At 48.8% G+C, this 16,814-nt stretch overlaps 1 protein-coding gene across 1 annotated transcript in view; it reads right to left on the reverse strand.

Moving 5' to 3' along the window:
• The window catches only part of PLBD2 (phospholipase B domain containing 2), a 32,747-nt gene extending 25,058 nt beyond the window's left edge, over window positions 1–7,689 (reverse strand). Inside the window, exon 1 of the mRNA XM_032168595.2 lies at window positions 7,389–7,689. Within this exon, the coding sequence (XP_032024486.1) occupies window positions 7,389–7,678 (290 nt within the window). The 5' untranslated portion in view covers window positions 7,679–7,689. The remainder of the gene's footprint in view (window positions 1–7,388) is intronic.
• Window positions 7,690–16,814: the final 9,125 nt, after the last annotated feature.

Here is a 16,814-nt window from a genome sequence, read left to right on the forward strand (position 1 = left end):
GACACTTAAGAGACCTTGAAGAGGCTGCAAGACAGGGAGAGGCAGGCTTGGCCAGGGCTGTCTCATGGGAAGTTGGCTAAAAAGCCATCGAACACTTCCAGGACAGGAATAGCTCAGCCCTGGAGAAGACTCTGGAGAGGGAAAGACTCAAAAATGCCCACACCTGATACCTTCAGTAAGCAAGCCTTTTTGAGTGCCTACTGGGTGCCAGACACTGAGGGTGTCTAAGGATGAATGATGTTCATCTGGCCTTCAAAAAGCTAGTGGCAGCGGAGGGGAACGGCATGAAAACAGATAAGGACATAACGGGGTAACCATTATGACGGAAAAACGAATAAAGTGTCAAGGGGTTGTCCTGAGGAGGTATACTGCTGCTGCTACAATTATCTGACTACAATCTGTGAAGGCATCACAGAAGAGGTGACAGCTATTCTGGGTTTTGAAGTTTACATAGGAGTTTGCCGGGTGAGGAGAAGAGAGAAAGTAAAAGGAGGAAGCCTGAGTTCTGAATGTTCCAAAGCAAAGTACTTTGGGGCCAGCAGGGTGGGGCTGTGGGGATCTTTAGTGGGGCCTTGATACAGGGAATTACAATAGCCCCAGAAACTGTGGTAAGTACTCACATTTTTATGTAACTCTAAATTCTTCCAAAAATAGCCAGGGCTTGGTGGCTCACGCCTATAATCCCAGCACTTTGGGAAGCCGAGGAGGGCGATCACTTGAGGTCAGGAGTTTGAGACCAGCCTGGCTAACATGGTGAAACCTCGTCTCTACTAAAACTACAAAAATTAGCTGGGTGTGGTGGTGCGTGCCTATAGTCCCAGCTACTCTGGTGGCTGAGGCATGAATCGCTTGAACCCGGGAGGTTACAGTAAGCTAAGATTGTGCCACTATACTCCAGCCGGGGTGACAGAGTGAGACTCTGTCAAAAAAAAAAAAAAAAAAATTATTCCAACAACCGTATGACATGGGTTTTATTCTCCCCATTTTACAGATGTGGAGAACCGAGGCTCCCACATAATACAGTTAGATGAAGTGATTTGCCCAAGGTCACACAGCAGGTGAGCGGCAGAGCTGAGACTAACATTCTTGAGTGAATGCTCTGCGCCTCTAACTCAACTCAGGTTTGTGGGGGAGTGTTGGGGGCAAGGAGGTATAGTTCTTATCAAATGCAGATGACAGCCATGAACTTCGGGCTAATTATTCACATAGCATCACAGATAAGGACAGAAAAAAAAAACAAGGGAAAAAAATTAGATTTTTAAATTTCAAGGAGAATGGAAGACAAAGAGTTCGGGCTTGTGGGTCCCTCCGACTTGCTCTGAATACCTGGGTAGATCCCTTATTGGTTGTGTACCTTTGGGCAAACTGCTTTACCTCTCGGGGCCTCGGTTTTCTCATCTGTAAAATGGGCAGAGTGACTCCCCCTTCAGAGGACTGCTGTGGCATGTGTCAGGAGAGAACACACATTATGCACTCACTATTTGTCTCATCAAGAATCTGAGAGGGGATGGCGCAGTGGCTCATGCCTGTAATCCCAGTGCTTTGGGAGGCCGAGGTGGGAGGATTGCTTGAGGCCAGGAGTGAGAGACCAGCCTGGACAACAAAGCAAGACCCCCTCTCTACAAAAAATACAAAATAAATTAACCAGGTGTGATGGTGCTTGCCTATAGTCACAGGAGGCTGGGGCTAAGATGGGAGGATCGCTTGAGCCCAGGCTGCAGTGAGCTATGACCACACCACTGTACTCCAGTCCAGGCAATAGAGCAAGATGCTGTCTCATTTAAAAAAAAAAAAAAGAATCTGAGGGGGTAGGAGTTTGAGGAGACCCAGCGAGTGTGAGACGGGAGGAAGACTATAACACGGCCCAATATGCAGATCCCCTCGTGATAAAAGCTGGCAGTGGATCAAAGGAGACCTCGGACAAACTGCGTAAAACCAAAATAGCTGTGCAGCCGTGAGCCCCAGTAGTAACTGAGCGGCCAGTGGCCTCCTCCAGGGCACACCTGGTGAGAGCTGCCCCTTCTAGCAAGGGTGGGCTCAGCCAAGGCCTCGGCACTGAGGCCCTGGAGACGGGCAGTGGTTAGGAACCCATTCCCTGGCCAGATGCTCATACAGCCCTGCAGAGATGGGCATAAGGGCCCTTCTTCACAGCAGGACTTCTCTTCAAAGCCAGAAAAGATGGGCCTTCCCAAAACACCCACCATTAGGGGCCTGATACAATAATCATATGTGCCATAGCAGACTGCATGTGCTGATGAGCAAAGAGGTCAAAGATGAAGTTCAAAAAAAAGTCGAGAAGTCCAAATGGTATGCACAGGCTAAGCCCATGTGTAAATGCATCACACACCACATATGCCTCTACATCTATATGTATGCAAGAAAGTTTAGGCCTCTTTATGCATAGGAAATTCTGGAAGAAACAGCTAAAAGGCCGGGGGCGGTGGCTCACACCTGTAATCCCAACACTTTGGGAGGCCAAGGCAAGCGGATCACGAGGTCAGGAGATCGAGACCATCTTGGCTAACAAGGTGAAACCCCATCTCTACTAAAAATACAAAAAATTAGCCAGGTGTGGTGGTGGACACCTGTAGTCCCAGCAACTCAGGAGGCTGAGGCAGGAGAATGGCGTGAACCCGGGAGGCAGAGCTTGCAGTGACCCAAGATCGCGCCACCGCACTCCAGCCTGGGCAACAGAGCGAGACTCCACCTCAAAAAAAAAAAAAAAAAGCTAAAAATGTTTATATCTAGGAAGAACGGTAGGGAGAGGCTTTTACTTCCCATATCCCATCCCCTCTTTCTAAACTGCTAGAAATTTGTTTTGTTTTCTTTTGTTTTGTTTTGTTTGAGACAGGGTCTCACTCTGTCACCCAGGCTGGAGTGCAGTGGTGTGATCACAGCTCACTGTAGCCTCACCTGGACTCAAGCAAACCTCCTGTCTCAGCTTCTGAGTAGCTGGAACTACAGGCACACACCACCATGCCCAGCTAATTTTTTATATTTTTTGCAGAGATAGGGTCTCACCATGTTGCCCAGGCTGGTCTCAAAATCCTGGGCTCAAGCAATCCTCCTGCCTTGGCCTCCCAAAGTGCTGGCATTACAGGCACAAGCCACCGCACCTGGCCAGAAAAACACTTTAGAGTGTGTCTATAACTAGATGTACTTATTAAAGACTACTCTTCAGTCAGGCACAGTAGCTCACACCTGTAATCCCAGCACTTTGGGAGGCTGAGGTGGGCAGATCACCTGAGGTCGGGAGTTCAAGACCAGCCTGGCCAACATGGTGAAACCCCGTCTCTATTAAAATCACAAAAAAAAAAAAAAAAAAAATTAGCTGGGTATAGTGGCACACACCTGTAATCCCAGCTACTAGGGAGGCTGAGGCAGGAAGATCACTTGAACCCAGGAGGCGGAGGTTGCAATGAGCCAAGATCATGCCACTGCACTCCAGCCTAGGTAACAGGGCAGACTCTATCTCAAAAAAAAAATCAAAAGAAGGCTACTCCTTATTCAGAGAGTATGTCCTTTCTGCTTGTTTGCTCTAAAATTGCCAATCTTTTATGAGATAAATGCTGACGGGGGTTGACAAATATTGCCCTGCTTTGTTTTTAATGCACTTGCTTGACAAAAATTAAAAGTTGGCAGCGGTAGGTCTGTTTCCTCAATCTTTTTTTTTTTTTTTTCCTGGAAAATCTATGGGCCACACTGCGATTTCATGCCAGGGGCAGCTAATGTCTCTAAGATGGCTCAAGAGCCTAATCAAGGTGCCTCTTGAAAGAGGCCACATTTGAAAAAATCAGACCACTGATACGAGCAGGGGGCCACAAATATCTCACAAATATCAGCACCCCACTTCCATAGTCTAGTATGGCCTTGGATGCTCTCCATTATGTGGGATGCCCCCCGTATCTCCCCCCATATCTGTGTCTATCACTCCTATCTCAGCCTTTTTTTTTTTTTTTTTTTTTTTTGAGACAGGGTCTCACTCTGCTGCCCAGGCTGCAGTGCAGTGGCACAGTCACAACTGACTGCAGCCTCGACTTCCCAGGCTCAAACGAGTAGCTGGGACCACAGGCATGCGCCACCACACCCAGCTAATTTTTTAATTTTTTTTTGCAGAGACAGGGCTTCACCACATTGCCCAAGCTGGTCTCGAAATCCTGGCCTCTCGCCATCTTCCTGCCTCGGTCTCCCAAAACGTTGGGATTACAGGCGTGAGCTACAGCGCCTGGCCTTTCTCATTCTTGATAGTATAGATTCATCTCTTGTGATTGTTCAAAGAAACAGCTGGGCCTTATTTATCCATTTTACTGGCTGTTTTTGCCTGTTGGTTGGTGGATTTGGAATGCTTCCCCGTTTACTAAATTTGTTAATTCCCTCTTATTTTGATTCACTTCCTCTCTCAATGGGATGGGGATTTACTTTAAGCAACCTCGTCCATAAGGTGCTGGTCAGTGGGATCAGATCAGGGAAGGAAGACAAAGTAAGGTTGGAGCATACAGCTTCCCCAGGACCAAGGCCAGAGCTAGACTGAGGCAGGCTCTGCTCCTAGTGACATCTCTGATCTCCAAGCACCAAATCATAAATGTTTCCAGGCTGTGTGGGGGTGTTGGCCCAAAGTCAGATATGGCACAACTGAAAGAAGGTACCGAGCACAGTGGCTCACATCTGTAATCCCAACATTTGGGGATGCTAAGGTGAGAGGATCACTTGAGCCCAGGAGTTCAAGACCAGCCTGGGCAACATGACAAGACCCCTGTTTCTACAAAAAAGAAAATTTAAAAATTAGCCAGGCATGGGGGTGCGTATCTATAGTCCCAGCTACTTGGGAGGCCAAGGTGGGAGGATTTTTTGAGCCTGGGAGTTCAAGGCTGCAGTGAGCCATGATCATACCACTGCACTTGAGCCTGGACAACACAGTGAGACCCTGTCTCAGAAAAAAAAAACAAAAAACCTTTTTTAAAAAATATAAAAGACGAAGGATTATGGTGTAGGGAGAATTTATCCTGATAATCCCAGGATCCCCAGTGGCAAAATCTGGGGATTTCACCAGGAAGGAGGAGGGATCCCAATTCTGAGTGAACAGAGGCATCAAATTCCTGCCCCCCACCCTCCGAAATAAGACACAGAGTCCCCCACAGATCAGAGATTCTGCTGATCAGGAGCCAGGACACCCCCTATGGCTTTCTTTCATCTGACCCTGAGTCTTCAAGCAGCTGTCTCTGAGGACCTCAGTTTCCTGCCTGTAAAATGGGGCTCGCTGTATGGTTTTCCCTGCATCAGAGCCTCAAGTGCTGGCAAACTCAAAGGGAAAGGGGCATGTGGGCGTAAGAGGAGGGGACCAGAGAGGGTGCCGAAAACAAGCCAGAAAGGCCGAGATGGGCAGATCGCCTGAGGTCAGGAGTTTGAGATCAGCCTGGCCAACATGGTGAAAGCCCATCTCTACTAATAATACAAAAATTAGCCAGACATGGTGGCTCACACCTGTAATTCCAGCTACTTGGGCGGCTGAGACACGAGAATCGCTTGAACCCAGGGTGGGGAGGTTGCAGTGAGCCAAGATCGTGCCACTGCACTCCAGCTGGGCAACAGAGTGAAATTATGTCTCAAAAAATAAAAGACAAATAAAAATAAATAAACAGTGCTTTCCGTGACCCCAATGAATTTCCATGACCCTTTTGGCCCTACCTTGAGATGAGGGAACATGCTCAGAGAGGTGAAGGGATTTGCCCAAGGTCACACAGCGGAGGGGCTGAGCCTGGAAGAACTTTCCATCCAGCACAATCAAGGAAGCCTTCTCTCCACTTCCATGTTTACCATAGTCAAGAGCAACACAGCCCAGCAGGGGCCTCCAGAGGCCAAAGTCCCCTCCCCATGCTGGGCCTCGCTCCTGCCCCTCCTCCCCTGAACAGTTCTATCATGCCCTCTTGATTCTGCTATGCCAAAAACATGAGTGAGTCAGCAAAGAATGGGTCACCAGATCCCAGAGTCCCAGTGGCCCCCGAGGCCAGCCACAAAGCTTCAGTTCCCTCCACAGATGCCAGCTCACTCTGTGGCCTCCTCTCTCTGGGAGGCTTCCCAGATTGACCCCACCCAGAACCCCTGTGTCTGCAGCAAATATCTCCCCCAAATCTCACATCTATTTGATGTACCCCCCAAGTGCCACCAGAATGGGGGTGTCCTCGGCATCCTGTGTCTCCCTAACACCTGCAGAAGTCAATGCATGCCAGCAAAATGGATAGGGGCTGCAGTGGGAGGAGGCCCTTTCTGCTGGAGGGGGCACTGTGGTCTGAGCACAGACCACATCCTGGGCACATCCTAGTGCTAGGGTTCCCTAGCATCATCTGGGCACTAGGATATGACGGATGCACCCTGGGTTCCCTAAGATCCCCCAGCACAGCCTGATCCAGCATCTGGGCCCTGCCGACAAGGCTTTGAAACTGATCCTTCCCACTCCCACTGACTCTGATTTCTCTTCTATCGCTGTCTGTCTCTCCCACTGAGTAGAGAGAGCTGCTCAGCTGTGTCCCTAAGGCCAACCATCAGGGTAATGAATAAATGAATGGGCACAAGCCCTTGTACAGAACTTGCAGCACATGACCACCCAACTAGAGCACATCCTCAAAATCTGGGCCACAGATGGGGAAACGGGAGCCCAGACAGGCGGAGGAGTTAGGTGAGACTCACACATCAGAATGACAGCCTGGGTGCCAGCAATAAAGATGGTGAGCATGGCTGCCAAACACAGCATCCAGCCAAGGACTTCCCCTTGGACCAGGACACAGAAGACAAGGGAGGAGCAGAGCCCTAGCAGGGCACTAAATGGGTCTATGTGACTTTAGGGATCCTCTGCTTTTGGACTAGCCTGGAACCCAGGTTCAGTCCTGCTGACCTGGCACTGGAAGGGAGGCAGGGGGCTGGCACCCACGAGCAAGCCACAGCCAAGCAGGTGAGAGTTAACCTCCTGCTGAGTTCTCATCACCCCTCAGGCCTGGGGACAGGGGGCTGGCCTCCATGGGGTGAGAAGGCAAAGTCTAGGGAAGGGAGCTGGTCCCCTTGAGGATGGAAGTTATCCACCAGCCATGGACCTGATCCAGATGCAGGCACTGCGGCCTCGGTGGTAGGGAACTGGCCTCTTGGGGACAGAAGTACTGTCACCACTGGCTGAAGGCAAGGGATTAGCCCCATGAGGTGAGGGATGCCGCAGTAGCCCGCTCCCAAACAGGGGACCTGGCCCACAGGGCGGTGCTGCAGCCTCGGGAGTAGCTGATCCCCAGAGAAACGGGCGCTCCCACCCGGCAAGAGGCCGGTCCCGGGAACAGGCGAGGTCCGGCGCCTACCCACCCCCCCCCTCCCCCGATGGCCCTGCGTGGGGACAAGCCAATCCTTACCCAGTCTCGCGGATGGCGTTGGTGAGGTTGGCCCAGGCCACGGCGTCAGGGTGGCGGCCGTCCACCAGAAGCAGCTGGCCCGCCGAGGCGTCCAGGAGCACCGAGCGGCTGCGGGAGGCTGGAGTGACCCGCCCATCGCCCTCCCAGCGGCCCCTCGGCGCTGAGATCGCCCCCGCCAGGCCGCTCAGCAACGGCCCGACCAGCAGGGCCAGCACCAGGGCCAGCGCCAGCGCCCGCGTCAGCGCCCGGGCAAGGCAGCTGCCTGGGGAGCCGTACATCTGGCCCACCATGACCGTACAATGCCGCGCGCCGCAGCCCCGGTCACGTGACTGCGCTCCGCCGTGGGCGGGCGGGGCCGAGGGCGGGCGGGCGGGCGGGCGGGCGGGGCCGAGGGCGGGCGGGCGGGGCCGGGCTTGGGCCGAGCCCTTCCGGGGTGGGAGGGGCTGGGGCGAGGGGAGGCCTACTGAGCGGGACCCACCTTAAAGGGCCCGGCCGCCCCTTCCACCTACGCAAACCCAGTTTAGCACACTTCCCCAAACTTTTTTTTTTTTTTTTTTGAGACAAGACAAAAATCTCCATCTGTCGCCCAGACTGGAGTGCAGTGACGCGGTCTCGGCTCATTGCAACCTCCGCCTCCCGGGTTCAAGCGATTCTCCTGCCTCATCCTCCTGAGTAGCTGGGATTACAGGCGCGCACCACCACGCCCAGCTAGTTTATGTATTTTTAGTACAGATAGGGTTTCCCCATGTTGGCCAGGCTGGTCTTGAACTCCTGACCTCAGGTTATCCGCCTGCCTCAGCCTCCCAGAGTGCTGGGATTACAGGCGTGAGCCACCGCGCCCGGCCAGATTTACTTTATGGTATTTGCCATTTATTTAATACAGTTATGCAGAGTCTTTATTCCAACTTTTCCTATTGTCCCTCAAGTACCCTTTTTTATGTGTGTGGGAAAAAGCTGTCTAACTACTACTCAAAACCTAGATGCCATCGGGCGCGGTGGCTCACGCCTGTAATCCCAACACTCTGGGAGGCCAAGGTGGGCAGATTGCTCGAGTTCAGGAGTTCAAGACCAGCCTGGGCAACATGGTGAAACCCCGTCTCTACTAAAAATACAAAAAAGTAGCCGGGCGCAGTGAGGTGCGCCTACAGTCCCAGCTACTCAGGAGACTGAGGTAGGAAAATAACCTGAGCCCGGAAGGTCGAGGCTGCAGAGAGTCGAGATTGCACCACTGCACTCCGGCCTGAGTAACCAAAATGAGACTTTGTCTCAAAAGAAAAAAAAAAAAAAAAAACCTAGATGCAATGAAAGATTAATGCATGACTGTATAAATTTTTTAACTTTTTCATGTCAAAAAACTCAATAAGCAAAGTCAAAAGACATCTGACAGACCAGCAGAAAGTATTTGCAACATATATCATATATATATATATCAACATATATCATATAATATATCAGGAACTCTTAAAATTTGAGAGGGAAGGCCAGGTGAGTGGTTCACGCCTGTAATCACAGCACTTTGGGTGGCCAAGGTGGGAGGAATGCTTGAGCGCAGGAGTTTGAGACCAGCCTAGGAAACCTGGCAAGACTCTGTCTCTATAAAATATAAAAATTAGCTGAGCTTGGTGGTGCACACCTGTAGTCCTGTTGTGGGAAACTGAGAAACGGAGAGACCAATAGAGAGAACAGGAGGATGTTTATTTTAAGGTACGCACTGGCTCAGTGGATTCACATCCAAAAAGCTGAGCCTAGAACAAAGATATTGTGGGGTTTTTATAAGCGGGCTTACAAAAGTAAAACAAAAGTAGTTAATCATATAGTGCATAACTTGTGGCCGTGCATAGCTGGTGGCCTTGTAGCTGCGTCAAAAGAAAAACAAGAACTGGCTAAATAGAGAGGTTTGTAAAACATAGTCATGCTTAAGAGACCAAGGAAAGGAATAGCAATAAAAGAATTTGTCTTTCTCTCTTTTCTTTCCTTCAACCTTGCTCTGGAGGCGGGCGGTGGGGTGGAGGGCGGTGTCTGGAGCCCATTCCTCTGGCCTTGGCTCTTCCGACAGCCCGTTATCTTATAACTGTCCTTGAAGTGAGCTGCTAAGCAGAGGAAAACTTGTTCTTCTTTTTTAACCCTTGCCTTGCCACATTCTGGGCCTTAGCTCTTCTCTTGGAGTGAATACATGTAGTACTTATTATTATTATTATTTTAATTTCTGCCTCAGTCCCAGCTACTGGGAGGCCAAGGGGGAAGGATTGCTTGAGCCTGGGAAGTCGAGGCTACAGTGAGTTGCACTACAGCCTGGGCAACAGAGCAAGACGTTGTCAAAAAGGAGAGAGAGAAAGAGAGAGAGAAAAGGAAGAGAAGGGAAGGGGAGGGGAGGGAGGGGAGGGAAGGGAAGGGAAGGGAAGCGGGGGAGGAAGGATGGAAGAAAGAAAGAAAAGAAGGAAGGAAGGAAGGAAGGAAGGAAAGAAAGAAAGAAAGAAAGAAAGAAAGAAAGAAAGAAAGAAAGAAAGAAAGAAAGAAAAGGTTTGAGAAGGAAAATGTGAAAACCAGACAGAAAACATGGGCAAAAAGCATCAGCAAATAATTCATGAACAAAGATGTAGAAGTGACCATTATATTTATGAAAAATGCTTGCTTCTTCCACTATAGGAGAAATGCAAATTAAAGCTACACTGAAAATAAACATTCAGAGAAATATATGGTGAGAGAGCATATACCCTGAATGGTACATTCAGGGTAACATGAAGCGATGCTCCTGAGTATCCAACCTCAAGCTTCGGGTGAAAACAAACTCTATACTTAACCATTCAAAAAAGAAGAGGCCAGGTGCAGTGGCTAATGTCTATAATCCCAGCACTTTGGGAAGCCGAGGCAGGCAGATCATGTGAGGTCAGGGGTTCAAGACCAGCCTGACCAACATTGTGAAACCCCGTCTCTACTAAAAATACAAAATAATTAGCCGGGTGGTGGCATGTGCCTGTGGTCCCAGCTACTGGGGAGGCTGAGGCAGGAAATTCGCTTGAACCCGGGAGGTGGAGGTTGCAGTGAGCTGAGATCATGCCACTGCATTCCAGCCTGGATGACAGAGTGAGACTCTGTCCAGAAGAAGGAGAAGGAGAAGAAGTAAGAAATATACAATGAAAACAGAGTGCATGTAAAGACTGCTGAAATCTGAATAAGGTCTGTAATTTGGTTTTTGGATTTTTGTTTTCTTGGGTTTGAGACAGGGTCTCACTTTGTCTTCCAGGCTGGGATGCAGTGGTGCAATCATAGCTCACTGAAGCCTCAATCTTTCAGGCTCAAGCGATTCTCTCACCTAAGTCTCCCAGGTAGCTGGGCTACAGGCACCACCACACCTGCCTAATTTTTTTGAGTTTTTGAAGAGATGGAGTCTTACTTTTTTGCTTGGCTTGTCTCAAACTCCTGGGCTCAAGCGATCCTCCCACCACGGCCTCCCAAAGTGCTGGGATTTGTAATTTAAAGTACCATATCAGGCCGGGTTCGGTGGCTCATGCCTGTAATCCCGGCATTTTGGGAGGCCATGGTGGGAGGATCACTTGAGCTCAGGAGTTCAAGACCAGCCTGAGCAAGATGGTGAAACCCCATCTCTACTAAAAATCCAAAAAAAATTTAGCTGGGCATGGTGGCACACACCTGTAATCTCAGCTACTCGGGAGGCTGAGGCACGAGAATTGCTTGAACCCGGGAGGCGGAGGTTGCAGTGAGCTGAGATTGCACCACTGCACTCCAGCCTAGGTAACAGAGACCCTGTCTCAAAAAATTTTAAAAAGTTAAAAAAAAAGTTCCATATCAAAGTCAATTTCCTGATTTTGATATTTATACTCTGGTTACATAAGTTGTTATCACTGGGAGAAACTAGATAAAGAGTACGTGTTTTCAAAAACAAAAACTTTAAATAAACTACACTGAGATATCATTTCTTTCTATGAGATTAAAAAAAAAAGTTTAGAAGCTTGACAACATAGCCTGTTGGTGAGCCTGGAGAAACAGGCACATGCACGTTGCTAGTGGGTATGCAAAAGACAGAAATAGTAATGTCTAACAAAACACCAAGGGCATCTACCTCTGACCCAGCAATCCCACCTCTAAGTATTTATCCATAAGGTTATTTATTGCAGCATTGTTTGTAATTTTAAACTATTGGAAACACTCTCAAGCCCATACATAGAAGCTTCATTAAATAAACCACACAACAGCTGGGAAATGGAATACTATGCAGCTATAAAAAAGAATGAGGTGGGCCGGGCGCGGTGGCTCACGCTTGTAATCCCAGCACTTTGGGAGGCCGAGGCGGGCAGATCACGAGGTCAGGAGATCAAGACCATGGTGAAACCCCGTCTCTACATAAAATACAAAAAATTAGCCGGGCATGGTGGCGGGCGCCTGTAGTCTTAGCTACTCGGAGAGGCTGAGGCAGGAGAATGGCGTGAACCTGGGAGGTGGAGCTTGCAGTGAGCCGAGATTGCGCCACTGCACTCCAGCCTGAGCAACAGAGCGAGACTCCGTCTCAAAAAAAAAAAGAATGAGGCGTGGTGGTTCACGCCTGTAATCACAGCACTTTGGGAGGCTGAGGCGGGTGGATCACAAGGTCAAGAGTTCAAGATCAGCCTGGCCGACATGAGGAAATCCCGTTTCTACTAAAAATACAAAAATTAGCCAGGCATCGTGGCGGGCGCCTGTAGTCCCAGCTACTCGGGACGCTGAGGCAGGAGGATTGCTTGAACCCAGGAGGCGGAAGTTGCAGTGAGCCAAGATCGCACCACTGCACTCCAGCCTGGGTGACAGAGCGAGACTCCATCTCAAAAAAAAAAAAAAGAATGAAGAGGCTGGGCACAGTGGCTCGTGCCTGTTGTCTCAACACTTTGGGAGTCTGAGGTAAGAGGATCACTTGAGCCCAGGAGTTCAAGACCAGCCTGGGCAATATAGTGAGGCCCTGTCTCTGAAAACAAATAAACAAAAAAATCCATTCAACTCGATAGAATGGAGAAAACCCCTAAAGAGGTTTTCTCCTGATTGTAGTTAAATAAATACAATAAATAATCCTGATTGTATTAAATAAACATAAGCACACTAAAGGGAATAGGGGTCTGGGAAGAAGTAACCCAACTACCTTTTTTTTTTTTTTTAAGACTGATCTCGGCTGGGATTACAGGTGTGAGCCACTGCGTCTGGCCCCAAGTAACTTTTTCACACAGTTCTTCAACTGCATACTTTCAATCTAAGGTAGGAAGAGAGGGAGGGAGGGAGGAGTGGAGGGAGGGAGGGAGGGAAGAAAGGAAGGAAGGAGGGAGAGAGGGAGGAAGGAAGGACAACTGAAAGGAAGGTGGTAGTGTTTGGGTAGGAGATGGAGTCTCGCTCTGTCGCCCAGGCTGAAGTGCAGTGGTGCGATCTCGGCTCACTGCAACCTCCGCCTCCTGAGTTCAAGCAATTCTCCTGCCTCAGCCTCCCAAGTAGCTGGGATTACAGGTGCCCACCACTAATTTTGTATTTTTAGTAGAGACGAGCTTTCACCACGTTAGCCAGGCTGGTCTTGAACTCCTGACCTCAAGTGATCTGCCTGCCTCAGCCTCCCAATGTTCTGGGATTACAGGTGTGAGCCACCATGCCCAGGCTGAATTTTAAATTTTGTGTCATAGGTTTGTTTTTTTCACAGTAGTATAACAAGTTTGAAACCATTCTCTTGTATTTTAGGATTAAGCAAATTAATAAATATAGTGCTGATTTGGGATCCAGGTGTATCACCATAGGAAAAGAAAAATACAAACATGGAAAGCTACAAGCCCAGGAAGAATACTGTGATATTAAGCTGGAATTGGAGCTATCAGTAGGAACTCATGACTTTTCATATTTACATGTCAAAATCTGGAAACATATCTATGTCATTCCTGGCTCTGTCCACTGAGTGACACCAGGGGCAATGACACCCCAGAAACAACGAGTGTAGGCTGGGTGCAGTGGCTCACATCTGTAATCCCAGAACTCTGGGAGGCTGAGGCAGGAGGATGACTTGAGGTCAGTAACTTGAGACCAATCTGGGCAACATAGTCAGACCTTTTCTCTACCAAAAAAAAAAAAAAAAATTCAGCCAGTATTGTGGCATGCACCTGTAGTCCCAGCCTCTCAGAAGGCTGAAGTAAGAGGATCACTTGGGCCTGGGAGGTCAAGTCTGCAGTGAGCCATGGTTACGCCACTGCACTCCACCCTGGGCAGCAGGGCAAGACACTGTTTCAGAAGAAAGAGAAAGAGAGGAAGGAAGGAAGGAAAGAAGGAAGGAAGGATGAAGGAAGGAAAGGAGGGAGGGAGGGGAGGGGAGGGAGAGAGGGAGGGAGAGAAAGAAAGAGAGGAAAGACAGAAAGAAAGAGAAAGAAAGGCAGAAAGAAAGAAAGGAGGGAAGGAAGGAAGGGAGGGAGGGAGGGAAAGGGAAGGGAAGGGAAGGAAGGGAAGGAAGGAACGGAAGGAAAGGAAGGAAGGAAGGAGAAAGAAAGATGAAGGAAGGAAGGAAGGAAGGAAAGAAAGAAGGAAGGAGAGAGAGAGAGAGAGAGGGAGGGAGGGGAGGGGTGAGGAGGGGAAGGAAGGAAGAAAGAAAAGAGAATATAAAAAGAAACAATGAAAGCATCCAGTGCCCAGATCCTCGTTTCCACTCAAGGGATTCAGGGCTCTAGGAGAAATGGTTGACTCCAGGGTCAGAGAAAGTGCAAAGTGGGCCTGGAACATCTTGTTTTGCCCCAAAGCAAGGAGGTGCTCAAAGAATAATGGGAACATGTCAGAAAGGCCAGCAACCAGCTTGAAGAAGCTCCCACTGGCTAAAATTGAGACAGTTTGAGCATAAAATAACAACACTAATGCATTTAGAAACACTGACTTAAATAAAAATCTAGGAGTGCTGAGGATAAATAAGTAAAAGGAAAGTGATTGGCCAGGGGGTGGAGGGAGACAATGACCCCAGGATGACTGTGTTCTTCCTTTCTGGAGAATGCCAACTATCAATATCAAAATAATGATGGTACCAGCCTGGGGAACATAGTGAGACCCCATTTCAAAAAATAAATGAATAAATAAAATAATGATAGAGTTAGAAAAATCATTTTACAGCCAGGCACAGTGGCTTATACCTGTAATCCCAGCACTTTGGGAGTCTGAGGCAGGAGGGTTGCTTGGGGCCAGGAGTTTGAGACTCTGTCTCTACAAAAGAATTAAAAATTAGCTGGGTGTGGTGATGTGTTCCTATAGTCTCAGCTACCGGGGAGGCTAAGGTGGGAGGATCGCTTGAGCCCAGGAGTTCGAGGCTGCAGGCTATGATCACACCATTGCATTCCAGCGTGGGTGACAGAATGAGACCCTGTCAAAAAAAAAAAAAGAAAAGAAAAGAAAAGAAAAGAAAAGTCATTTTGCAATTATAGTAATGACTGATACAGCTGAGAATTGTCATGGATGCTAAATCAATTTTCATCATGACAGCCAGAGGGCTCACGTTAGACTGAAGTTGGATAATGCACCTCCCCTGCTCTAAACCCTCCCATGGCTCCCCATATCTCTAAAAACTAAAGTCCATACCATAACCCAGGAGCCTACAGATCTGACCTCCTCTTCCATTTCTCTGACTCATCTGCCATCATCTCCCCATCACTTACTCTGCTCCATCCACCCTGGCCTCCTTGATGTTCTTAAAACATCCCAAGCATGGTTCTATTGCAGGACCTTTGCACTTGCTGTCACCTTCTTTGGAAGGCCCTTGCTAACCACTCTATTACTATTATTATTATTATTATTTTAGAGGTATGGTCTCACTCTGCTGCCCAGGCTGGGGTGCAGTGTCTCGATCGTAGCTCACTGCAGCCTTGATCTCTTGGTCTCAAACAATCCTCCCACCAAAGTATTTCAAGTAGCTGGGACTACAGCACACACAACACACCCAGCTAATTAAAAAAACATTTTTTTTTTTTTTTTTTTAGAGAAAGGGTCTTGCTATGTTGCCCAGGCTGGTCTCAAACTCCTAGCCTCAAGCAGTCTCTCCACCATGGCCTCCCAAAGTGCTGGGATTGCAGGCATGAGCCACCAAGCCTGGCCCTGATCACCCTATTTAAAATTGAGTCTTCTCCCCTAACTCCCAAGTGGCACACCTTACCACCCGCCACCCGCCATAATTTATTCTCTCCATAGCATCTAACACCATCTCACTCATTACTTATTTTGCTTGTTAATTTTTTTATTCTTTGTTTCCCCAAAATTGAGTCTAAACTCCATGAGGCAGGGGTTTAGGGCTATGATATTCAGTGCTGTGTCCTCAGTGTCTAGACCAGGACCGGGCACGCAGTAGGTGCTCCTTAAATATGTGTAGAATGAACAGAGCTTTTTCATGCTGACAACAGAAAAAGACAATAAGCACATAGATAAGCTGAGATGCAATGTTGGATAAGGACAAGTGCTGAGTTAAAACAGCAGGCTGAGTACATTGGAAATGACATGTGCTACTCCACACAAGGCATGCACCAGCCAGGGCCCTGAACACTCAGCTGGGTTTTGGTTTGATTTTGTTTTCAGACAGAGTCTTGCTCTGACACCAGGCTGGAGTGCAGTGGCACAATCTCAGCTCACTGCAACCTCTGCCTCCTGGGTTCAAGGGATTCTCCTGCCTCAGCCTACCAAGTAGCTGGGACTACAGGCACACACCACCACACTCAGCTAATTTTTGTGTTTTTAGTACAGACGGGGTTTCACCATGTTGGCCAGGATCATCTCCATCTCTTGACCTCAAGTGATCCGCCTGCCTCGGCCTCCCAAAGTGCTGGGATTACAACAGGCGTGAGCCACCGCACCCAGCCTCAGCTGGAGTTTTAAAGAACCTTTAGGGGCCGGGCGCAGTGGCTCACGCCTGTTGTAATCCCAGCACTTTGGGAGGCCAAGGTAGGCGGATCACTTGAAGTCAGGAGTTCAAGACCAGCCTGGTCAACATGGTGAAACGCTGTCTCTGCTAAAAATACAAAAAATTAGCTCAGCGTGGTGGCGCCTGTAATCCCAGCTACTCAGGAGGCTGAGGCAGGAGAATCGCTTGAGCCTGGGAGGCAGAGGTTGCAGGGATCTGAGATCTCGCCATTGCACTCCAGCCTGGGCAACAGAGTGAGACTCTGTCTCAAAAAAAAAAAAAGTCAAAAGAAATAGCATTTACATAGGAAACAACTACGACTCGCATACACTGAATCAGATAGGACTTTTCAGGGCAACCCTGAATAGCATCCCGGAAGGCAAGGGCAGGAGAGGTTTTTTATAAGGGATTTCCACAAAAAGTTGTTTTCGGAGGCAGTTCATTGGCTGGGCGGAAATCCTCTATCGCAAGCCCATTCTGATTGGTTAGTTCATCAGGGTACTCCCAGCTAAGAGATGTTGAAGGCAGTGGATTCTGACTTCAGT

The sequence above is a fragment of the Hylobates moloch genome, unplaced genomic scaffold (genome assembly GCF_009828535.3).
Source record: "Hylobates moloch isolate HMO894 unplaced genomic scaffold, HMol_V3 SCAFFOLD_12, whole genome shotgun sequence".
Lineage (NCBI taxonomy): Eukaryota > Metazoa > Chordata > Mammalia > Primates > Hylobatidae > Hylobates > Hylobates moloch.